Source organism: Schistocerca serialis, chromosome 2, assembly GCF_023864345.2.
Source record: "Schistocerca serialis cubense isolate TAMUIC-IGC-003099 chromosome 2, iqSchSeri2.2, whole genome shotgun sequence".
In the NCBI taxonomy this organism is placed as follows: Eukaryota; Metazoa; Arthropoda; class Insecta; order Orthoptera; family Acrididae; genus Schistocerca; species Schistocerca serialis.
In genome coordinates, this window is record NC_064639.1 from 1127170225 (window position 1) to 1127196799 (window position 26575).

Here is a 26575-nt window from a genome sequence, read left to right on the forward strand (position 1 = left end):
ACCTTATCCGCATGGCTGTAACGGATGGTGCAATCACGTCTCGATCCCTGAGTCAACAGATGGAGACGTTTGCAAGACAACAACCATCTGCACCAACAGTTCGACGACGTTTGCAGCAGCATGGACTATCAGCTCGGAGACCATGGCTGCGGTTACCCTTGACGCTGCAACACAGACAGGAGCGCCTGCGATTGTGTACTCAACGACGAACCTGGGTGCACGAATGGCAAAACGTCATTTTTCGGATGAATCCAGGTTATGTTTACAGCATCACGATGGTCGCATCAGTGTTTGGCGACATCGCGGTGAACGCACATTGGAAGCGCGTATTCGTCATCGCCATACGGGTGTATCACCCGGCGTGATGGTATGGGGTGCCATTGGCTACACGTCTCGGTCACCTCTTGTTCGCACTGACGGCACTTTGAACAGTGGACGTTACATTTCAGATGTGTTACGACCCGTGGCTGTACCCTTCATTCGATACCTGCGAAACCCTACATTTCAGCAGGACAATGCACGACCGCATGTTGCAGGTCCTGTACGGGCCTTTGTGGATACAGAAAATGTTCTACTGCTGCCGTGGCCAGCACGTTCTCCAGATCTCTCACCAATTGAAAACGTCCAGCAACTGGCTCGTCACAATACGCCAGTCACTACTCTTGATGAACTGTGGTATCGTGTTGAAGCTGCATGGGAAGCTGTACGTGTACACACCATACAAGATCTGTTTGACTCAACGCCCAGGCGTATGAAGGCCGTTACTACGGCCAGAGGTGGTTGTTCTGAGTACTGATTTCTCGGAATCTATGCACCCAAATTGCGTGAAAATGTAATCACACGACAGTTCTAGTATAACATATTTGTCCAATGTATACCCGTTTAACATCTGCATTTCTTCTTGGTGTAGCAATTTTAATGGCCAGTGGTGTATCCATACAGAATCTTACTGTATTCACTAACAAATGAGAAGAGCTGTTGCTAGCACTGTTTATGCACTCGCGAATACGAGTTATTATGAAGACATTTGTGACTGTATCACCGAGACATCTCAGTTACTTCACTAAACTGAATTGTGATCCTTGTGTGTAAACATGTTTGTTGACAGTACGACACAGGTGCTTATGAACAGTATGTAGATCGAGATTTTGGACATTCCTCCTGTTCAAAGCGACTGGGTCTTCACATCTGGCAACTGTGATGCAGCTAACTTACCACTGGCTGCGGCGACGTCGAACATGCACTGGAGAAGGGAGTGGGGTTGGATGGCGCTCCAGACACGGCTGCAGCTGCCGCTTTTGCAGGTAGGCCACGCTGTGCCTTCAGGGACGGCCATTGCCCGTGGCTCGCCTGCAGGGGTGCGCAAGCCGCCCACTGCCAAATGCGTTTGCTCATCGACGTTGCGTTTGCCACCTGCCCGCTAGGGAGCATCGCTTCAGCGCCGTGGCGTCATCGCAGCCACCGGCGATCCGGAAAAATTTTTGCGGCCATGTAATCTCATTTAGTTTGTCCGCCTCTGAGTACTCTGGTAAATAGCCGTGTTCAGTACATACAGAAACTAAACCAAGTGGGTCAGACACGAACAGAACCCAAGGTGTTAGGAGCGAAACTGGCTTCAGTGCTTCCATTTAGTGTTGAAACGATGTGGCACAGAAATTGAGTGTAACGCACGTGATCGTCCTGCAGACGATCGACTGAGATGAAATCTGCGTAGGGTTGCGGGCAGGGTAGTAATTTGAAGTTTTGATCGTTTACCTCCAATCATCTGTGCGCACTTCTGAAGCAAGGAACATTGAACGTCCGGCTGACGCCTAGGTTTTTAAAGACAACATACTTTGTTTCTGAAATGTCTATTTTCTTTATCTGTCGTTCTTTGCGGCTAGTTTCTGGGTCGCAACGCCTTCCTCAAAAAATTTCCTGCCATCAGCTGGAAAACAGCATCATCACCCGACAAAGCTAAACTAAAACTCCTATGCACAAAGCATAGTTGTGCATTTTAAAATTTCTTAACTTGTCATATATATATATATATATATATATATATATATATATATATATATGACATCTCTAACAGTGATACCTGATCCACATTATTTTACACTGTCTACTTAATTATTTAATTCACTCAGAAACTAGAATTTCCAACAGTCATAAATCACTGACCTTTATAGTAGTATTTCATAAATGTTTCCATCATGCATGTATGTGTGTATGTCTGTGGTGTGCAAGTGTCGTGTGAAACTGTAGGGAAGTTTGAATGTTACTTTATTCCAACTTTTCTTAAAGTGCTATTGCTGCTCTGAACCAACAGCGGTCTGCGTGATAATCATCGTTTTGAACTACAGGTCTTGTACTACAGCTTGCCTTTGTTGGTGAACTAGGAAAGAAGTTTAGCTTACCTTTCTTTTTTCTCGGGTGGGGTGGGAACGCAAAGTTGTATTCCGTAAAAGTGTGTCCCATACGCGACTTTGCATTCTACAAATGCTCCTACGGAGGCGTTTGAGCTGATGAACGCAAATGTGACCATTCCTTCGTAATTCCAAAGTCCAAATACCACTGCTTCAAGTAAATAGTTTTTACTAGTGGTGCCCAGTATCAGAATATTACGGAGTCTGGCATTATTCCTGTTCCTTTGTGAAAATGTAAATCTGATAACTGTTTACTAATATTAGTAACTAATAGTTATTTAATGCTAAAATTGCATTTTGACTGTTTTCTCAGCGCTGAAAGCTGTGTGTAATCTTACATCGACAGTTGGTTTCATACGTAAGCAACTATGGCTCTACGGAGCTCACGGGAAACCCTAGTTTGCCGCAATGGAAAGGACCACACAGCCAGGGAGAGTGTTGAACCTGTAGGATAGTGTACATATCAACACCATGTTTTCTGCTTGGGTTTCAATCTAGAGACTGCCATAAGCCGTTTCTGGCACGTTTTACTGTTTTTGTTGTTGTGGAGCATGAATGGCTGCGTTTTGTACAGCGTTTATAAATATTACGAGTTCTGCATGTTCAAGTACTGTATGTTGATTACAGATATTTACGGAATATTCCTAGTTCTTCAATTATAGAGTTTTATGTTGAGTGAAATTGTCTATTTTTTTAAAAATAGTTAGGTAACTTGTAGACAAATCATACGTCATAAATTGTGCATCATTTTGTTCCTTGAAACGCAACATTTCGCATTTGCAAATAAACTGTGTTTCTTTAATAATTTTACCTGTCTCGATAATTGAAATTCGTCATTTGCCAATAGCTTTTATTTCCACAATGTTTTTAACTTTTAACTGGTTTTTCATAATAATGCTTCTTAATTTGATTTCACTTGCTGATTATTGGTATGTAGCAGAGTCATAGTGTAACACATAGACTATTAAGTAGAGTGCTGACAAGATTTACTTCACTGTAGCATTTTTAAATTTGCTGACCACATGCCCCTCCATATCTGCATCCAGTGACGCCTGTGGGCTGAGGATGTCACGGCGACCGGTTGGTACCGTCGGACCTTCATGGCCTGCTCAGGAGTAGTTTAGTTTTAGAGCCTTTACGGAAGATTCCCGAAACTGGGTACTCGCTCTTTTCTCTGTCGCTTCCTTGTGTAGCCCTTAACGAACTAAAGAGAGGGACAATTCCAACACAAGCACAGTGAAAACATGGCTGCATTTTACCTGCCAGACACCCGTCCCAAATTTCCACGGGAACAAGTGCTTATTGTAGTAGAATATCAAAAACATTTGAAATTTCTTAAAAACAAAAACTGCTGCTGTAAAATTGAACTACCTACTAGCTGAAAATAATTATGTTTCATTCAATATATTTGTTCTTTAACTGTGGGCCATATTGTCTACCTAACCAGAAAAAAAGAAAGAAATCCGCATGGAACTAGTAACTCCGAAGTGCTACAAACCATACTTACCTTATTCAATGAGAATGCGTTATTGTAGAAATAACTCATGTGAAGATGGCTGCCTGGTTGTCAGATGAAATATTGTGGAAAGATGTTGCTATCATACGGCTGCAATCCCGAAATCTCATGCAGTACTCATACGTAATGAGAACTTGAGGAATCACATTCATATCTTAATGAATCCTCCCCTTTCTACACTCCTGGAAATTGAAATAAGAACACCGTGAATTCATTGTCCCAGGAAGGGAAACTTTATTGACACATTCCTGGGGTCAGATACATCACATGATCACACTGACAGAACCACAGGCACATAGACACAGGCAACAGAGCATGCACAATGTCGGCACTAGTACAGTGTATATCCACCTTTCGCAGCAATGCAGGCTGCTATTCTCCCATGGAGACGATCGTAGAGATGCTGGATGTAGTCCTGTGGAACGGCTTGCCATGCCATTTCCACCTGGCGCCTCAGTTGGACCAGCGTTCGTGCTGGACGTGCAGACCGCGTGAGACGACGCTTCATCCAGTCCCAAACATGCTCAATGGGGGACAGATCCGGAGATCTTGCTGGCCAGGGTAGTTGACTTACACCTTCTAGAGCACGTTGGGTGGCACGGGATACATGCGGACGTGCATTGTCCTGTTGGAACAGCAAGTTCCCTTGCCGGTCTAGGAATGGTAGAACGATGGGTTCGATGACGGTTTGGATGTACCGTGCACTATTCAGTGTCCCCTCGACGATCACCAGTGGTTTAAGGCCAGTGTAGGAGATCGCTCCCCACACCATGATGCCGGGTGTTGGCCCTGTGTGCCTCGGTCGTATGCAGTCCTGATTGTGGCGCTCACCTGCACGGCGCCAAACACGCATACGACCATCATTGGCACCAAGGCAGAAGCGACTCTCATCGCTGAAGACGACACGTCTCCATTCGTCCCTCCATTCACGCCTGTCGCGACACCACTGGAGGCGGGCTGCACGATGTTGGGGCGTGAGCGGAAGACGGCCTAACGGTGTGCGGGACCGTAGCCCAGATTCATGGAGACGGTTGCGAATGGTCCTCGCCGATACCCCAGGAGCAACAGTGTCCCTAATTTGCTGGGAAGTGGCGGTGCGGTCCCCTACGGCACTGCGTAGGATCCTACGGTCTTGGCGTGCATCCGTGCGTCGCTGCGGTCCGGTCCCAGGTCGACGGGCACGTGCACCTTCCGCCGACCACTGGCGACAACATCGATGTACTGTGGAGACCTCACGCCCCACGTGTTGAGCAATTCGGCGGTACGTCCACCCGGCCTCCCGCATGCCCACTATACGCCCTCGCTCAAAGTCCGTCAGCTGCACATACGGTTCACGTCCACGCTGTCGCGGCATGCTACCAGTGTTAAAGACTGCGATGGAGCTCCGTATGCCACGGCAAACTGGCTGACACTGACGGCGGCGGTGCACATATGCTGCGCAGTTAGCGCCATTCGACGGCCAACACCGCGGTTCCTGGTGTGTCCGCTGTGCCGTGCGTGTGATCATTGCTTGTACAGCCCTCTCGCAGTGTCCGGAGCAAGTATGGTGGGTCTGACACACCGGTGTCAATGTGTTCTTTTTTCCATTTCCAGGAGTGTATGTATGTATGTATGGGCACTACATTTTTTCATTTCTTATTAATTTTTAAGTTGCTCTCAGGTACATATTAGACGTACGTATCATTTTCAGTTCCGGATTAGCCACGTAGGAAGAGTTAGGAGATGCTACGGGCCCCATGCATTAGGGGACTCCGCGCTTGAGTGTAAAAAAATTGATGAAGTTATATACGAATGGTATTCCTCGTATAGTCCAATGGAAAAACGGTGATGTTCACAACTACAATGGGTAGTAAAAATTGCTTAGATCATTTCTAAAAGTGATCGCCGGCCACACTATATTTTACGTCGTCTTTAATTTGACAACACCGCAAAACTCACAGGGAGTTTCCTAATGCTGTCCAAGCTAGTCGTAATAACCCGATCAGTTAGAATTGATTACCAATAACAAAGCAATAAATGTGTACCGTATTTATTTCGTAAGTAGTGACCCTAGACCTGCTACCTCGATCTGCATATAACGGAAAATAAATTACAAAATAAAGTGGAATTACATTATTTAATCAGACGGCGTTACAAGTCGGTGTTATGTTTACATTGTATATTACTACCTTAAATTTTATCGATTCTCCCTCAGCATCCCGAATTCTGCACACGCAAATACGGAAATAAAGAATTAACAAAGTGCAACAAATATTTACCAGTCATTGTCCCGACATTATTAGTGTGTGACGTCACTACAAGGGTGTCTTAGAGGACTGCATCAGTGCTGGCATTGACAGCTAAAAGCACGATGCCCCTAGAACTGCAGTCTTACAAAATTTTAACGGAAAATTCGTTGGAATCATGACTGCCAAATGTAGAACTGGGCTTACGCATTTGTCTTTGATGATCACCAACGCCAAGAGAGGACGTCCTTTTCCAACATTCAAGCGTATCAAAAATGAGTTAAGGAACATCACAGGACAAGAATGTCTAAACGACCTCATCTTAACAAACATAGAACGTGGTTTGCTTAGTCATTGATATGACTAGTGCTACCTCTAAATTTGCCCCAATTAAATCGAGAAAACTTTTGTTAATTGCTGCTTATTTGGCATCCTAAGCTTTGATACCTATAGCAAACCAATGCTCTCTTATCATTTGCTACAGACCCCGTACTTTCTTAGTCAGGCACTGATCATTCGCTACTATGTAGACGATGTTATTTGGGTATTCAGAACGTTCAGTTGGCCTTAAAGGCTGAAAGATGAGTTACTTTTTAGATATTCGATGTACAATCAAATTAACTCTGATGTATTTTTGCAATTTTCAATTGTTTGCGAATTGTAGTTCAATTTCCAACACACTGTCTCTGCAACAGTTGGCGTAACATACTTCATAACTATATCATATATAACACACAAAGCGTCGTATGTTATGTCATTGAACATGTACGACCTGTTTAGAGTTTCCAGATTACAGGTCTGGAATTTATGGCCATTAATTGTACAAAAAAGAAAGCTATCGTGTTGTAAAGTTGCAGTGTCACGTTGTAATTCATTCTCGCTACTATTTAAATTTTTATGGTGTATTTTACTCCCTCTACTACAGTTGTGTGGGAAGTTAATTTCCTGATGGGTATAAAATAGTCTTTATTGGTGAATGTGTTGTGAGTACATTAAGCCAGATGTTTGACGTCCAGCAGCAGCAGGCGTGGTACAGAGGCGCGGCTACACGCAGGAGGGGTGGAAGGGCCGGACGTGGGCGGCGGCCACGCAGCCCATGGCGGAGCGGCCCAGGGGCAGGCAGCGACCCGACACGCGCTCCACCTGTAAAACCAAAGCGAGCGAAAGTAAACACACATCTACGAGTGGGTACTCAAAAAAAAAAAAGCCAGACGTTCAAATTGTTTACAAAGCAAACTTATCCGTTCAAAAGACTCTCCACTACAACTAATACATTTGTCTCATCGGTGCTGCCACTGTTCGAAACATTTTTTTTTAGTCATCATCAGAAATGGCTGACAGCTCCTCCCTCGTTGTCTTTTTGACTCCTTCAGCGTTGTCAAATCGGTGTCCTTTTATGCCCCTTTTCATAAGTGGAAATAATAATGTCGCATGGAGCCAGGTCAGACGGCAGCGCAACCAAGCCCTTTTTTAGCCATAAACTGTCTTACAGAGATTATAAAATGACTTATCTTAATAATATGAATATTTATATAAGTGTTTAGAGAGAGAGAGAGAGAGAGAGAGAGAGAGAGAGAGAGAGAGATATTTTGATTGAGACTAAGTTGTAACTGGTACCTGAATTTTGGTTGCTGCCTCCTTAACCATCTAACGGTAAGGTGAAGTTTCCTGACATAAACGGTAAGGTGAGGTTGGATCAGACCCCACCCTTGAAATATCGATTTTTCGGGGTAAAATAAGAAGTGAATAATGGGAAAAAGTTTTATCATCAATACCGGAGGTCCATAGCTTGCTGAGAACATCTCATCTACACTGAGCATAGAATTTTTTAGGACACCACTCATGAAGAGAAGGCCCATCAACCCTTTTATTTCAACGCTCTCTGTTGGTGAATGAAACCACTAGACCGTATTGTACTTTTGCCTAGATTTCTCGATTTGTGTACAAAACAATTTTTTCTATAATTTTTGAATCTATAAATAATAAAAATATTATTTCCAGTTCACTAGTGATCCCCCTTGCTTCCCCACGTGGACCAGGGAGATGAGTAATAATATATGACGCTGGTGTCATAGAAAATTTTGAATGGATGGGTTTGTTGGTCCACATTGTGTCTGTGTCTTTACCTAGCTCAAAATTTCTCTCATCATCTACATCTGACTGAGAATTATCAAACTCGACTGCTCCTGCCGCACAATGAAATACATCATCCTCGTCATCAGTATTAGATAAAACATCATCCTCGGTTTCTGAACAGTTTTCTGCATCGATAATGTAGCCATCCTCTGACTCAGTCTCCTCTCGGAGAAACTCGTTTATCTCCTCAGGAGTTCTAAGGAGTTGATGCGCCATTTTAGTATGATACTAGAAGAGAAAACAAAACTTAGATGTAATATAAACATCAATCCTCCCCACAAAAGAAACTAATAAGTGTAACGTAAACAGTAAGGTGTGGTCGTATCCAAACCGAGCGCGGGTAATGTAGGTTTCGGATAGAGAGGGTAGCTGCAGGTCACTCAGTCAGTCACCAGACTAACGTGGCCTCCTCGGCGTTTCTCGGGACGACTGGCTGGTAGGGTAGCTGGAACGACAGCGCTCTCAGAAAAAACTGAGTGGGGAGTTATAAACAAAAGAGACTCGCTGGGGTCGGATCCAACCCCCAACCTTACCGTTAGAGGGTTAAATGATCAACTTCTGCACCAGTTGGTGAAGTATTATAATTTGGAGGAACTTATTGTTCTTTAAGATTTAGTACGACTCTGTTGGTTACTGAGCCGTGGCGGCTGGTGTTTGATCTATCGAACGTACCGCGTATAATATTACCGCTTTATCGCGGAGGAAAGAGAGAAGTGGCGCCCCCCTCGTGGGGGAAGTCGGCGAGGCACCTGTGACAGTCGAGTAGTTGGATTTTGGATGGCGAGCAGAAACAGGGAGATAGGCGGTAGTGCGCGGAGCCTGAAGCCGTGTCTGCCGACGCCGTGTGTGGTGGCGAGAGGAAAGTTTGCCACGTTACCTGATTGTGTTTGGGCGTTTGCGGCGGACTTGGTGGGTAGAGGCGCCGATGCTGTCGGGAACATTCTGCTTCCTTGTTCATCATGGATTTACCGTTTGCTTCTAGTGACTACATTCTCGTCTCTATGGCTCTGTGACTGATGGGATGCAAATGCGAGCACAGTTGGTTTGGATATAAGCAGCATTTTGTTCTCAGTGTCCATCGTTCTGGCGATTACTGAGTGTGCTTGCCGTTGTGGTGTATTTATTGAGCAATGTGTTTCGGACGCTTGACCTTACTATTAGGAGTCCATTACGTAAGACCGCGTTTATCCTGTGAGGACTTGTGTTCTGCATTTTAAAAACTTAGTTGTTGTCAGTCACTGAATTGCTCCAATGCATTCATACTACTCTGCTTAAGTGTTATTGTTTTACGCCCCTCTGAATGGGGAAATGATAAAGTGCCTTACTATTACTGACCTTGTGTGCCACTGACTTGGTTGTGTTTTTCAGCCACGTAATTTGTGCGTTTATTCTAACGAACCGATGTCTGTTTCTGATTGAAGTTTTCCTGTGACATTGAGTGTTAATCTTGTAACGAACACTTTTTTAGATATTTTAATCACTGTGTTGCAGGACATATCCTATTTGTGCCTCGCAAGTGGAGAGCGGAGGCGGTTTATTGGTGTTGTGAATTGGCAGGAGCCAATTCACGGGGTTTGGAGGAAGCCGAAAGGCACGCGTTTAAGCTCACGCACGCGGGCGTGAGGTCTGGAACATTTAAATGTAATTAATATAGCCAATAAGGTACGCTGTTGCTGGAATACTTAACTTTAATCCATAATTGGTGTACATCGCTCTTGACGGTACATTATTAAGCTCAATATAAACTGGTAATGGCGCCTTGCTAGGTCGTAGCAAATGACGTAGCTGAAGGCTATGCTAACTATCGTCTCGGTAAATGATAGCGTATTTGTCAGTGTAGCATCGCTAGCAATGTCGGCTGTACAACTGGGGCGAGTGCTAGGAAGCCTCTCTAGACCTGCCGTGTGGTGGCGCTCGGTCTGCAATCACTGACGGTGGCGACACGCGGGTCCGACGTATACTACCGGACCGCGGCCGATTTAAAGGCTACCACCTAGCAATTGTGGTGTCTGTCGGTGACACCACAATTGGCCATGATGATGTGTTGGTAGATCCATTTCACGAGTTCAGGCCAGTCACCCGAAGATTTAGAAGTTGTATGTTGTGTTAAGTTAACACCCAATTTAAGCGCAGTGGACTCACGCAGGAACTTTATGTGGTTTTGCGCAGATTGCGCGGTATGTTTAGATGACTCTGAATTCACTGTGTTAAGTAGTGTCCTCTGAGGTGCTGGAAGTAGTGGATAGACAGCTGTTTTGGACACGTTGTATATGCAAATAATTTATGTCCTTATTACGTTGGTGAGTTGCTTGCCCTTTGTGTCACAGGTGGTGACAATTTCACTAATTTCGCCACCGGTCTTCGCAGAGGCTGCGGGAGGAACCGACCCACTGTGGCAAGCAGTTACGTAGTCGCCCCCCCCGTAGCGGGCGTCGTTTACTAGCCCGACGCCTTCCTGTACTTGGTGGCGGGAGAGTGTTGACTCGTTTCTTACGGCTTGCAGTCTGGGAAACCGTGCCTTTGGTGTACACGTGGAAGACCTATGTTTTGCTTCCAGTACCTCGGAGTGGCTCTACGTGGGTAATGAGAACGACTTATGTTGTTGGTGGCTCAGGCCGAAAGTGGTTCATTTGCTAAACAGAAGGTGTATATGCATTTCTTTCCCATAATTCTATAAACATGTTTAGGTGGTTGAGTTTTTTTTAAGTAAATTGAATTGTTGTTCGGAGGTTACTATGTATGGCCATTAACTTATGCAGATATTCAATAGCAAGGAAGTGTATTTAATTCTGGTTTGCCTTGAACAGACATTTAATTAATTAGTAAACAACTGAATGCTATTTGTGAGTTGAAATTTGTGTCCCTAAACATATTAACGATTATTTTTAGTAGTTCAGTTATGCAGTTAGGCGATTTACAAGGCCTGTTGTGTTGTTTCCTTTTAAAAGTATTATCAATGTTATTAATAAAGATGTGTATTGTAAAAAAAAATAAACAGTGAATGAAGTGCCTCAAATCCCTTTGGTCCACACCTTCCGTCATTCACCCTTGGGTGGTATTAACAAACCGTGAAAGCCCATTTCAGTTACTTGGTCGTATTGCGGATAGCTTTGAGCCCAAGTTCTCGTAGCTAAGGAACCACTGTTGTAAGTAAATACGATCAAACAGCAATCTGCTTTTCGCGAGAAAAGGAGATTGCTTGGCACACAAACTACCTTCAAACTACACGTGCTGCTACATCAAAATTGGTCAGTGGTGTTCTGCACCATACTATTATATAAGATCATAATCCAATTAGTGTAATTAATAAATCATGAGAGGTTGTTACGTATTGAATGAAAACCATAGAGAATGCATTTCCTTTCCTGTATTTTAGTGAACTTTGTACACTTACAATTCTGTCGACTGATGGCCGGCGACGACAATGAAGTTAACCTCCTTTTCCAAAAACAAGATATTTCTATTCTTCACTTCCAGAAAATTTGTATACATAAATGTTAGGCAACTCTTACACATACTTTACTCAGTTTTATCACTACAATATCAATTTTCATTAAATGTAACAATACGTTCTGAGCGACGGCCTAACAGCACGTCCTCTTTCCACAAGATACAGATTAAAAGTCTTTTTTTTAATAAATCAATTGTCTTTTTTTAGAGTCCGTACTCAGTCACAACTACTATCGTTGCGGGGATTGCACGCTAAAGAGTCTCTTGCTGACCAACTGCGCTTTTCTTGGTATTTACATACATTACTGAGCTTCTCAGAATAATATTAGGCACAAATTAGTTAAGAAAAGGGCAGTGACGCTCACATAACATTACAAGATGGCTGAGTGTGTAGGTGCGTTGTCGAGGTGGAAGAACCAGTCTCCTGTCTGCCATAAATCGGGTCTTTTTGGACAGTCACTGTTGCGTAATTTTCTTAAAACTTCCAAATAAAGGGTTTCGTTGACGGTCTGACATGGGGAGAAAACAACTAATTACGCCCTTGGCATCAAAAACGCAAATCAGCATTGTTTTGACATTTGATTTGCACATTTTTTTGGACAGGGTCACACTGACGTCTTCCCGCAGCGTCATCTTGTAAGCTGTTTTCAACATTAAAACAGTTGTAGCAGCATTTTAACCGAGTAGGAAACAAAAGTACACATTTGCAAGTTGTTCGCTTAAATTTGCCATCATAAATCGGAAACAAGAACAAAACAGCACCAGCAGAAAATAACTATAGATGATGAGACAGGCCTGGTCGACAACACAGGCGACGCTGAACTGGCAATGAGGTGCGCTGTAACACGCCTAGTGGCAGAAATGCGTACTACACAAGCTCCGTACGCCTAGTGGCAGAAATGCGTACTACACAAGCTCCGTCTACGGCAGGGCGAGCCAGAAATTCTGCACGCGTGCGGTGCTCCTGCACATGTGCAACTTCCGGGTCACAGCGTGCACGCCGCAGCCGTCAGCGTTCATGTAGTGCATGTTTCTACGCACAGATGTCGCTTTATCCACTTGCTGGGATACTCTGTACCGGCGCATTCTAGTGCGCTTTCCAAAGCTTGCAAGCCAACCATGGGAAGGTATTTAGCGTATTAAACATTTAAAATACTGTCGCAGTCTACTCATTGAGACGTCAACTTTTATGTTAACAGTTTAACCCAATAAGACAAGTAATACAGTTAACAACCGTGGGTTTTTATTAAGGCAGCTTGACTGACGGCACGTAAATACGAGTAATGTTTTTGATCTAGTATTTAAGAAAGAGAGCACTTAGCGATTTCAAATAACATTAAACCAATGCAAGGTTTCCTATAACTAATTCTCGGTGCCCTCAGTTACACCCACATAATTTCTGACTCACTGAACTCTGAACAGAATGATAACCGCAGACCTCTCGATGATCACCTGTTATTTCAATACCATTATTGCTACATCTTTCATCAGCTCCGTCAGAAATCTGCATAATAACCGACAATTAGATGAATGTTACGTTTTATCGACTTCAGCTGAGCGTAGCCTTTCACACATTTAAAAAAAAAACCCTAAATGTAAGTATACATTGGAACAATCGGTTTAATGACCAACTTTCCTGATAATAATGTAACATGGAGCAGAATGAGGCACTAATGCACAGTTAGTAAACAATAATTTTTAATTATGAAAGGAATAAATCCAAACACGTTTATCACTGGTCATGAGAAATGATAATCGAGTTGATGTGTCTCAGCCATTTTCTTAAGGACATTTAATTTTGCTTGCCGTTCTTCACTCTTGAGTACACTACACTCGTCTTTGTGATATGTATTGTAGTGTCCTTCAATTGAAAACTTACGCTGGCCGCCTATTATTCGGCGGCATAGCAAACACTGTGAGTTTTCACCAACGGCTACAAAAAAAAAAAAAAGAATTGCAGTTCCCAGTCATTTTTAAACGACTGAGAACATAGATCTCCCGTCCTTTGCTTTTTCACAGTACCTGCCATTTCTCAGTACTTCTCTGTTAAGGTTACGGTTACGAGGGGTAAACGAGGCTGGGTATGTTGCGCTCTTGCTTGTACCACATAAACAGGGAAGTAGAGCCGCCGCCGTTCATTTAGGACACATATCTGATAACAGATGTCGCTGTCGCACATGTGCAGCACTTCCGCACGTTTGCACACTGTGCAGCGTTTGGCCGGCCCTGGTCTACGGCAATGTTATTCCAGTTGTTCTTTCCTCTACCACCTCATACATCTACGACTAATGCAAACAACTGAAGTGCTACTGTACTAGTTCGTAATAAAAAAAGCACTCCGTCTTCAGGCCTTAAGTGGCCCATCGGCACCATCCGCTCGCGGTGTCATCTTCAGCTGAGGATGCGGATAGGAGGGGCGTGTAGTCAGCCCACCGCTTTCCCGGTCGTTATGATGGTTTTCTTTGACCGGAACCGCTACTATTCGGTCGAGTAGCTCCTCAGTTGGCATCACGAGGCTGAGTGCACCCCGAAAAATGGCAACAGCACATGGCGGCCCGGATGGTCACCCATCCAAGTGCCGGCCACGCCCGACAGCGCTTAACTTCGGTCATCTGACGGGAACCGGTGTATCCACTGCGGCAAGGCCGTTGCCACCGTTCGTAATAAGTCAGGAATTAATGGAATTTCTCTTCATTACGAAAATGTACAATACCATTTCGTTTCTGACCATGTTTATACCTCAACAAAATCTTCCCGGTTTTCAAGCTGCGTCAGTTGTAATAAAACTCGCGAGCTTTTCAATGGCAATCTCTGGCATCGTCGTTAAGAATAAAACGACTGACTGCCGGGGTTGGCACGGTTTTCCGCTCGTATAGCCACGAATACGGCCACTGGCACCAATCAGAGGGGGCCGAAGCGACGCGTGCGCCGAAAGTGAGTCGGGCAGCTCGTAGCAGCTCCGGGGAGCCACGGCACCGAGTGACGTCACGTGGTAGGAGGGGGCCGGCGCCACGTCTGAAACCGCCGCTCCCGCCTCCCTACAAGCGCCAGGCATCCGTCATTGCTTCCTTTCGACATCGAAAGCTCGAGAATTTTATTCGAACTGATGCGGCTTGCAAACCGAGAAGATTTTATTCGCACATGCCGCCGTGAAAGACTCCGAGGACTCATGTTTATACCTGTTTTCGGTCGTAAAGCAACTGATTCAGGCTTTTGGATATTTATAAAGTTTATTAACACAACCGTGTTACTTCCTCTGTGCGACTCTAAACTGGTCCTAGCAACTGACACACACAAGCGCGCGCGCACATACGTGTCTGTGGTGAGGGCCTACTGACATTTTACTATGTTTTTATATGTAATTTTAGATTCAACAAAGATTACGGTGTGACAGCTGCATACAGTGGGGCATACAGAGGTTGAGGAACGGCAGGGGCGGGGCAGTCTCCTCTCCCGTCGTTTTTTGTTGACGTCTTCAGCTTGAATACCCGTTCGATGCAGCTCTTTAGACTAGTCTGTACAGAACGAGTGCCTTCATCACTGGGTAACGTCGATCAGTTTGTAGAATTTTGGAACACGTATTATGTTCGAGTATAATGACTTTTCTGGAGACTAGAAATCTACTCTGTAGGAATCAGCATGGGTTTCGAAAAAGACGATCGTGTGAAACCCAGCTCGCGCTATTCGTCCACGAGACTAAAAATGGTTCAAATGGCTCTGAGCACTATGGGACTCAACTGCTGAGGTCATTAGTCCCCTAGAACTTAGAACTAGTTAAACCTAACTAACCTAAGGACATCACAAACATCCATGCCCGAGGCAGGACCTGCGACCGTAGCGGTCTTGCGGTTCCAGACTGCAGCGCCTTTAACCGCACGGCCACTTCGGCCGGCTTCCACGAGACTCAAGAGGCCCATAGACACGGGTTCCCAGGTAGATACCGTGTTTCTTGACTTCCGCAACGCGTACGATACAGTTCCCCACAGTCGTTTAATGAACAAAGTAAGAGCATATGAACTATCAGACCATTTGTGTGATTGGATTGAAGAGTTCCTAGATAACATAACGCAGCATGTCATTCTCGATGGAGAGAAGTCTTCCGAAGTAAGAGTGATTTCAGGTGTGCCGCAGGGGAGTGTCATAGGACCGTTGCTATTCACAATATACGTAAATGACCTTGTGGATGACATCAGAAGTTCACTGAGGCTTTTTGCGGATGATGCTGTGGTACATCGAGAGGTTGTAACAATGGAAAATTGTACTGAAATGCAGCAGGACCTGCAGCGAATTGACACATGGTGCAGGGAATGGCAATTGAATCTCAATGTAGACAAGTGTAATGTGCTGCGAATGCATAGAGAGAAAGATCCCTTATCATTTAGCTACAAAACAGCAGGTCAGCAACTGGAAGCAGTTAATTCCATAAATTATCTGGGAGTACGCATTAGGAGTGACTTAAAATGGAATGATCATATAAAGTTGATCGTCGGTAAAGCAGATGCCAGACTAAGATTCATTGGAAGAATCCTAAGGAAATGCAATCCGAAAACAAAGGAAGTAGGTTACAGTACACGTGTTTGCCCACTGCTTGAATTCTGCTCACCAGTGTGGGATCCATACCAGATAGGGTTGATAGAAGAGAGAGAGAGAGAGAGAGAGAGAGAGAGAGAGAGAGAGAGAGAGAGAGAGAGAGAGAAGATCAAACGGAGAGCAGCGCGCTTCGTTACAGGATCATTTAGTAATCGCGAAAGCGTTACGGAGATGATAGATAAACTCCAGTGGAAGACTCTGTAGGAGAGACGCTCAGTAGCTCGGTACGGGCTTTTGTTGAAGTTTCGAGAACATACTTTCACCAAGGAGTCAAGCAGTATATTGCTCCCTCCTACGTATATCTCGCGAAGAGACCACGGATAAAATCAGAGAGATTAGAGCCCACACAGAGGCATACCGACAATCCTTCTGTCCACGAACAATACGAGACTGGAATAGAAGGGAGAACCGATAGAGGTACTCAGGGTACCCTCCGCCACACACCGTCAGGTGGTTTGCGGAGTATGGATGTAGATGGAAGTACTGCAGACTACATCCACTTACACGTGATTCCTCCAGTCTAGCCTCAGCTTCCCCCGATAATCTCCCTCCCCCCTCCCCTCATCCCTTGCTCACACGCCCTCCCCACCTTTATCAGAACTGACGATTCCTTGATAGCTCAGAACGTGTCGTGTGAGGCGATCCCTTCATTTAGTCAAGTTGGCTCAAATTTGTTTTTATCTCAGTTCGCTTCAGAACCTCCTCACCAGTTATCCGATCTACCTATATAATCATTTTTCTTCTGCAGCCGCTCTCCTGTCGTATTTTTCGTTTCTTTGCCGACAAACAACAGATCTTACAACAGTGAGTACCTTGGCCATATTCTTACGGAAAAAAATTCATACGAAAAACGGTAAACCAAATAAGGTGTGTATGATAGGGTACTGAAATATAAGTACGGAATAAAATGTGAGAAGAGGGGAACAAAATATCAAATCGACTCACCACTTCTATATCCATCAAGCACTCGCGACCTTCTGTTGTGCTAGGTTTAGCTCCTGCCGTTGCATTCGCCTGAAACAAATTAAACTATTAACGTAAGTATTATATGAAATAACAAGTTTACTGTTACCAGTCACCGTTTTATTTATTTGCACGCTGAGTTTCAAACGTTTAAACCTCCATCATCGAGTGGATTTACATTAGTTAGTATGACATTTGTGTGCCTGTTGTGTTACGATTTTTTTAGAGAAACTTGTGGCACTGCCTCGTGGAGATACAAGACACTATTTCAGAACATGGTTTTGGATTTCTTCTGACAAAAAATTAAACTGATATCTAATGGTAAACATAAAATAAGTAAACTAGAGTACCTCCAGTGGTCACAGGTTCCTTTCGCTGTCGTAACACATCGCATGTATACTGCCACATTTGTAAACAAATATGGCGTCTGGAATCTGCTTGGTGCAAGGTTAGTATAGCAGAAGAGAAGACAATCGCAAAGTGCAAAGAATATACATCGTGACAACATTATTACAGAATAATTGTTTAAAGGATTTGTAGGTGTTTGTTTTGAGGTGTCGAATATATATATATATATATATATATATATATATATATATATATATATATATATATATATATGTGTGTGGGGGGGGGGCATATAAATACAATTTTGACAAGTTAAAACAGCTTAACATCCGTACTCGTTTATACAATCAGGTGAAATGTTAAAATGGCAAACTTCATACTTGTCAATAACAATCAGGTGAAATGTTACAGACTTGAAGTACAATAATCATATTGGCTACAGCAGTAAAATCATACATAGATGACACTATTTGATTGGGATTAATAGACAGATGTGAGAGGCTGGAGGCAGAAGGGGGGGGGGAGAGGGAGAGGGAGAGAGAGGGAGAGGGAGAGGGAGAGGGAGAGAGAGAGAGAGAGATTTGTGCCAGTAGTGGATGTACATACAGTTTCAAGTTGACAAGGGGTACAAGTAGTTGGTGTGATCAATTAATATCAACGTAAGGTACGTGTGCTTCAAGTACCTTAAGACAGACATTCACAAAACCGTGCATCGCGCGTCCCCCCCTAGAGGAGGGTGGTAACACTAAGTGGGGAGGGGGAGGAGAGCTTATTGAAAAGAAAAACATGAATTCAAAAATTTATTATTGTACTGAAAGGGAACCAAGCAAAATTCATTCTGACATAATAAAAAATCACACTTAATATTTACAGTGGTATAATGCACTTACAAATAAGAATCTTCTCTGTCAGTAGTGTACAGGGCATTTAATAATTAACTTTTCAATACTGAATTAAAAACATGTGTAGAAATTATTAGTGAGTCCGATGGGATTGGTTTTCAAGGCAAAGTTCTTCGACGGAGGGTTTAATATTACAAACAGACAGTTCTTTCTCTATGTCTACTTAAGATCTATATTTTATTTCAAAGCAGCCAGTGCAGAAAACCTGGTTTCCCAAGCGTAGGATATTGAAAATGGCAATGGTACACGAATGGCTCTTGTTTTCGATAAGGGAAACTCATCATCCAACCCCGACCAAAATTCAAAGAGCGATTTATTACCATCTTGTCTTCAGCACTTGCCTTTAAGTCTATGAAGATTTCTTGTTACGCAGTTGAGAGGCCATAGGGAGATTTTGAAATGGATCCCTAACCCGCCGTTATTCGCAAATGATACTTATTCAAATGAGAAAAGATTAACAATTGAAAGAAAAACAAATCGACAATACTTTTGTAATTTTGGCGGAATCCTGTAACTAATCATATTTTTAATAGTAAATGACTGGAAGGGGAAAGTTATCGAAGAATCTCCTTCGGGTTCTTCATTTGAGAAATACGGAAATAATTTGCAGCAAATAGTCTACCATATTTTTGTTCCTATACCCACTCAGAGGGAAGAGCTGAACTACTTCACCTTGCTTACCTTTTGATGTGTTAAAGATAGGGTATAAATACTTATAACCTATTTTATCTTAATGATTAGTTTCAAGTGGTTCATAAAGTAATGAGTGTCACGTGTTCGTAAACTTGTTATCCTCGGATAAACAGGCATCAGATTTGTTGTTTCCAATAAAACAGTAACGCAGTTTTGCTGCATAGTACTACTGACCCTATAAAATTATGTCTTAACTCTGAAGCTACGAACAGAGTGACGACTCGCTGAACCCTGCCATCTATTCGTGTAAGTCAATATAACTGATGAATTGAAGGTATTTGTAATAATAAGATGCACTCTCTCGTTCTATACAAGCTATACGCTGTACTGTTTTACATGTCAAAGATAAATGAAGCGTAAAAAGAAAATCCTTTGGTAAGTTCCAGTCCCTGTTGTTCATTATTAAAGGTGTACTGGATTACTTAAGTCCCTTGAACTTGAAACAGAATTTGAGGATTATTTTCATCTCACCTGTTAAACTTTTTTTCTTCGGCGAAGTGTCATTAGTGACGAGTTTTGAGTAACATCTGCACCTTCAGCACTTCATTGTTAAATATTTTTTCTAAATTGACTAAACTGAATTATATATTTATATGGCTCCGCCATCCTGTTAAGCAATGGAAGTCATTTCCATAGAATCCTTGAAATGTTTACTTTCGATAGTTCTTTTAAATTTCATACCTATATTAAAAGCAAATTTAAGCGCGAAAAGAGCGCTTAAAGGTGATCCAGGGCTATGATGGACGCCGAATTTAGCAGACAGTGCTGCCACCCCTGGCAGCAACAATAGCTCTAACCTTGCAAGACGTCGAGTCGACAGACACTTCATATCACGTTTCTTCAGTTCTAATCTTAAGTTCATCAGTTGAAGCGAGTTGCTAGTGGTGGAGGCAGTCTCTTGGCAGCCTACGACCACGCCAGATATTTTCAACGGGTGACAGATCTGGAGAATATGCTGTCCAGGTGAAAGGCTGAAATGCAACGCTTGCTGACGAACTAAATGGCTATGCGTACCAGAGGTGATCGTGTTGTTTAGTCAATGGCACCGTACACCACTACGCCAGGTTCTGGGACAGTATGACAATGGCGACAGCAATTCGTCACCGTTCGTTCTCCTGCGAGACTACACGTGGAGATACAGGGTGTTTCAAAAATGACCGGTATATTTGAAACGGAAATAAAAACTAAACGAGCAGCGATAGAAATACACCGTTTGTTGCAATATGCTTGGGACAACAGTACATTTTCAGGCAGACAAACTTTCGAAATTACAGTAGTTACAATTTTCAACAACAGATGGCGCTGCGGTCTGGGAAACTCTATAGTACGATATTTTCCACATATCCACCATGCGTAGCAATAATATGGCGTAGTCTCTGAATGAAATTACCCGAAACCTTTGACAACGTGTCTGGCGGAATGGCTTCACATGCAGATGAGATGTACTGCTTCAGCTGTTCAATTGTTTCTGGATTCTGGCGGTACACCTGGTCTTTCAAGTGTCCCCACAGAAAGAAGTCACAGGGGTTCATGTCTGGCGAATAGGGAGGCCAATCCACGCCGCCTCCTGTATGTTTCGGATAGCCCAAAGCAATCACACGATCATCGAAATATTCATTCAGGAAATTAAAGACGTCGGCCGTGCGATGTGGCCGGGCACCATCTTGCATAAACCACGAGGTGTTCGCAGTGTCGTCTAAGGCAGTTTGTACCGCCACAAATTCACGAAGAATGTCCAGATAGCGTGATGCAGTAATCGTTTCGGATCTGAAAAATGGGCCAATGATTCCTTTGGAAGAAATGGCGGCCCAGACCAGTACTTTTTGAGGATGCAGGGACGATGGGACTGCAACATGGGGCTTTTCGGTTCCCCATATGCGCCAGTTCTGTTTATTGACGAAGCCGTCCAGGTAAAAATAAGCTTCGTCAGTAAACCAAATGCTGCCCACATGCATATCGCCGTCATCAATCCTGTGCACTATATCGTTAGCGAATGTCTCTCATGCAGCAATGGTAGCGGCGCTGAGGGGTTGCCGTGTTTGAATTTTGTATGGATAGAGGTGTAAACTCTGGCGCATGAGACGATGCGTGGACGTTGGCGTCATTTGGACCGCAGCTGCAACACGGCGAACGGAAACCCGAGGCCGCTGTTGGACCACCTGCTGCACTAGCTGCGCGTTGCCCTCTGTGGTTGCCGTACGGGGTCGCCCTACCGTTCCAGCACGTTCATCCGTCACGTTCCCAGTCCGTTGAAATTTTTCAAACAGATCCTTTATTGTATCGCTTTTCGGTCCTTTGGTTACATTAAACCTCCGTTGAAAACTTCGTCTTGTTGCGACAACACTGTGTTCTAGGCGGTGGAATTCCAACACCAGAAAAATCCTCTGTTCTAAGGAATAAACCATGTTGTCTACAGCACACTTGTACGTTGTGAACAGCACACGCTTACAGCAGAAAGACGACGTACAGAATGGCGCACCCACAGACTGCGTTTTCTTCTATATCTTTCACATCACTTGCAGCGCCATCTGTTGTTGAAAATTGTAACTACTGTAATTTCGAAAGTTTGTCCGCCTGAAAATGTACTGTTGTCCCAAGCATATTGCAACAAACGGTGTATTTCTATCGCTGCTCGTTTAGTTTTTATTGCCGTTTCAAATATACCGATCATTTATGAAACACCCTGTATATCCACCCTGATGCTGTAAGCAGAGCGACAACAGATATGAAAAAAACGACGTGTGCCAGTCACTTGTTCAGTGTTTTCGCTGGGCTGACCACACACTGCGCATCTCTTTCTGCCGCCGTGTCAAGGGAAGGCAGAACTACGGTCGTCGTGTTGACAATCCCAATATGTCTGTACTCTCTGGCGCTAGTTGTGTGGACCGTTGAGCTCATGCACGTCGTTAAGTAATCCATATTCGAACATTGTGGGTCCCTACCATCGTGAGCAGCAGTAACATGGAACGATCAACTGCATTCTCGATACATTGTTGCTCTCGAATTTCGATACATACTGGTCGCCCTTTCTCCTCCTCACACGAGGCATAACACGACACTGTCACAAACGTTCTATATTTAAATGCTGTTTCTGAATAAGAAACTGGCTGTGTGATCTTTCCTTATATACATAATACACTCGGCATTTGTTACCCCTACGTGCCTTGTGCGGCAGCTTTACACTGCTGACCGTCTGCGTATCGAAGCGAGCAGTACACGTCAAGCAGGCTCGAGGTTCGTTGCGCGCCGCCTTCATGGTGCCGTCATTTTGATGGCCGGTTGTGCAACAAGGCACTATGTGTTAAAGCAACTGACTAATTTATTCAATACAGGTATAGCAGAGGGATAACCGGAAGCGACGTTGTTTAGAGTATCTACCATATACTGATGATATTAATTTTGGATGAATAAATTAGCACAGTGTAGAAACAAGTGAGAAGCAAAATACCAGTTGAATGGCTGGCATCTATAAAAATAATAGTGTAGAGTAGTTTGTCGAGCATTGGCCTACTAGCCAATCTCCGTTACAAACTGTCCTCGTAGTCGTTATAAATTACACTTTCTCTAGCATAAATACACGTTTTATCCCTCTGTGGATTAGTGTTTTCTTCGAGGTATTTTCTTCATAAATAGTTGTTGTTGTTGTTGTCTTCAGTCCTGAGACTGCTTTGATGCAGCTCTCCATGCTACTCTATCCTGTGCAAGCTTCTTCATCTCCCAGTACCTACTGCAACCTACATCCTTCTGAATCTGCTTAGTGTATTCATCTCTTGGTCTCCCTCTACGATTTTTACCCTCCACGCTGCCCTCCAATGCTAAATTTGTGATCCCTTGATGCCTCAAAACATGTCCTACCAACCGATCCCTTCTTCTAGTCAAGTTGTGCCACAAACTTCTCTTCTCCCCAATCATATTCAATGCCTCCTCATTAGTTATATCATCTACCCACCTAATCTTCAACATTCTTCTATAGCACCACGTTTCGAAAGCTTCTATTCTCTTCTTGTCCAAACTATTTATTGTCCACATTTCACTTCCATACATGGCTACACTCCATACAAATGCTTTCAGAAACGACTTCCTGACACTTAAATCTATATTCGATGTTAACAAATTTCTCTTCATCAGAAACGCTTTCCTTGCCATTGCCAGTCTACATTTTATATCCTCTCTACTTCGACCATCATCAGTTATTTTGCTTCCCAGGTAGCAAAACTCCTTTACTACTTTAAGTGTCTCATTTCCTAATCTAATTCCCTCAGCATCAGCCCACTTAATTCGACTACATTCCATTATCCTCGTTTTGCTTTTCTTGATGTTCATCTTATATCCTCCTTTCAAGACACTGTCCATTCCGTTCAACTGCTCTTCCAAGTCCTTTGCTGTCTCTGACAGAATTACAATGCCATCGGCGAACCTCAAAGTTTTTATTTCTTCTCCCTGGATTTTAATACCTACTCCAAATTTTTCTTTTGTTTCCTTTACTGCTTGCTCAATATACAGATTGAATAACATCGGGGAGAGGCTACAACCCTTTCACACTCCCCAACCACTGCTTCCCTTTCATGCCCCTCGACTCTTATAACTGCCATCTGGGTTATGTACAAATTGTAAATAGCCTTTCGCTCCCTGTATTTTACCCCTGCCACCTTTAGAATTCGATAGAGAGTATTCCACTCTACATTGTCAAAAGCTTTCTCTAATTCTACAAATGCTAGAAACGTAGGTTTGCCTTTCCTTAATTTTCTTCTAAGATAAGTCGTAGGGTCAGTATTGCCTCACGTGTTCCAACATTTCTACGGGATCCAAACTGATCTTCTCCAAGGTCGGCTTCTACAAGTTTTTCCATTCGTCTGTACAGAATTCGCGTTAGTATTTTGCAGCTGCGACTTATTAAACTGATAGTTCGGTAATTTTCACATCTGTCAACAGCTGCTTTCTTTGGGATTGGAATTATTATAAATAATTACAAACCAGTATTCTTATTAACTTTTGACTTTGTAGCATTTGTGTGTCTGGGAACCACAGCGTTCACTTCCTAACGTCACTTTCTAATGATAAGACGAGCAGTCAAGTACAGACAGTCTTATTTATTAACGTTTCTTCACATGTAATTCACATTTCATTGACAGTTGTAGCAGCGACCCTCAGTAGTAAGTTGTTATGCAATTTATTCGGAGTTTGTTTCATTATCTTCATTCTTTAACAACGTTAATATTGTAATTCAGGGGAAGCACTTCGTGCTCCTTCGGCGCGCTTACAGTGTGGGCTGAGCCAAGTGTTTCGGGCTGGCTAGTAAGGAACTGCCGGGTGGAGGCGAATGAGCACTGACTGCACAGTTCGGGGTAGGCAAGGCCTTAAGTATTAACATCTTATTCCCTCATCGATTATGGTACAAATGGTTCTGAGCACTATGCGACTTAACTTCTGAGGTAATCAGTCGCCTAGAACTTAGAACTAATTACACCTAACTAACCTAAGGACATCACACACATCCATGCCCGAGGCATCATCGATTATGTACAGGGTGCGGCTCTTAAATCCGAACACATGAAACTTTTTTAAAAGCATATTTATTAAAATACAAATGAAAATCCTGTTACATATAAGTAGTGTTATCTTTCAGGAGTATCATTACTCAGTATAACCCCCTTCGGTTGCAATGGACGCCTCCAGTCTTGTCCTGAAGCGATCGCACGCACTATTTAAAAGAGGGCTGGCCAAAAATCCGGACTATTCGGGAGGGGGGCTAGAATTCCTTCGACCAGAACATGTCAACGTTATCCGAGAGCCAGTTTTGGACTAAATGCCTCCTATGAGGTCCTCCTCTGCCATGCAACGCATTGCTTGCTCGCTGACATTCAGAACTGACGCCAGTTTCCTCGGTGTTTGCCCCGGGTCCTCCGAAATCACCGCCCGAGCCTTTCCGATGACTGCCTCAGTTCGTGACAACGCGTTCCCTCGAATGAGGTTTCCTCGCCGGATTAGCGGAACCTTCCCCGGACTTCTCCGAAGCTTTATACTTGGCCGCAACATTGTAAACAGTTTGTCTCGGGTATCCGAAGAATGTATTTCAGTGGGTGAACGCTCAGCGCGAAGACTTTTGCTAATTGCGGCTCTGCTTCGGTTGTATTCCGCAGTTATCCGTAAGATCTCTGCCATTTTAAGGTTCTGACTGTTTACTTGATGCCTATGGCTTTCAATAACGTCAATCGCGGCCTCCGGCGGAACTACGATATGGCGGGAAATTTAAATTGTATTTATCCAGAATTAAGCGCCTTACCCTGTAAATATTAACGTACCTCGACTCTGCGTGCAGTACATAGCAGATTGAGTAAAAAGCAAGTAATTTTTGTCCAGTTACTCATGTAAAGTCGTATGAACAAATATTAACATTGTTGACTGGGTGAACTGTATTACGAGTGACTTCGTAGTCTAACATTCATCGTATTGGTAGTTAGTTGTCTACCGGATTGTCTGCTACGTCAGTCCATTTAATTTAAGCCGGTGGCTTCCCTGAACTAAATATGACTCGAATTAGTTGCGTTCAGCACCTCAGCCCAATCGCTATCTATTTTCTTTCAGTCTCACATCAAGAGAGCTGAACTCCGTGATTGTCGCTTCTGCGCAGGCTATTAGATGAACGCACCAGGTTGGTAGACAGTAAGAACTTCAGTGGTCTGCCTTGATGCAGCAGAGCATAGCTATGGCTCCTTGCATGCTCTGCATTCACACTACAAATGTGAATAGGCGCTTATAACCCGTTTCGGCACAGAGGAGGGAAGACGCAAGACGCTAGGATGCTAGTTCCACAGAACATTGAGTCTTGTTTCCATCTGGCTGCAAAGGTTAATTACCTCCCGAACAATAAGCTTTCTCTGCCTCGTGATGACTGGGTGTTGTGTGCTGTCCTAAGGTTAGTTAGGTTGAAGTAGTTGTAAGTTCTAGGGGGCTGATGACCATAGATGTTAAGTCCCATATTGCTCAGAGCCATTTGAACAATTAGCCCCCACACGATAATTGTAATTCTGTCGGAGACAGCAAAGGACTTGGAAGAGCAGTTGAATGGAATGGACAGGGTCTTGAAAGGAGGATATAAGATGAACATCAACAAAAGCAAAACAAGGATAATGGAATGTAGTCTAATTAAGTCGGGTGATGCTGAGGGAATTAGATTAGGAAATGAGGCACTTAAAGTAGAAAAGGAGTTTTGCTATTTGGGGAGCAAAATAACTGATGATGGTGGAAGTAGAGAGGATATAAAATGTAGGCTGGCAATGGCAAGGAAAGCGTTTCTGAAGAAGAGAAATTTGTTAACATCCAGTATTAAGTGTCAGGAAGTCA

General features: G+C 43.6%; 2 protein-coding genes and 1 pseudogene across 2 annotated transcripts in view; 1 reads left to right on the forward strand and 2 right to left on the reverse strand.

Annotated features, from left to right (window-relative positions):
• Positions 1–1336, reverse strand: part of LOC126456663 (UPF0764 protein C16orf89 homolog) — a 98769-nt gene extending 97433 nt beyond the window's left edge. Inside the window, exon 1 of the mRNA XM_050092407.1 lies at positions 1216–1336. Within this exon, the coding sequence (XP_049948364.1) occupies positions 1216–1336 (121 nt within the window). The remainder of the gene's footprint in view (positions 1–1215) is intronic.
• Positions 1337–12763: 11427 nt separating this feature from the next.
• LOC126456664 (uncharacterized) overlaps positions 12764–26575 on the forward strand; it is a 60683-nt gene continuing 46871 nt past the window's right edge. The window contains exon 1 of the mRNA XM_050092408.1: positions 12764–12862. The gene's annotated coding sequence lies outside the window, so the exon portion shown is untranslated. The remainder of the gene's footprint in view (positions 12863–26575) is intronic.
• Positions 14271–14388, reverse strand: LOC126459474 (5S ribosomal RNA; annotated as a pseudogene).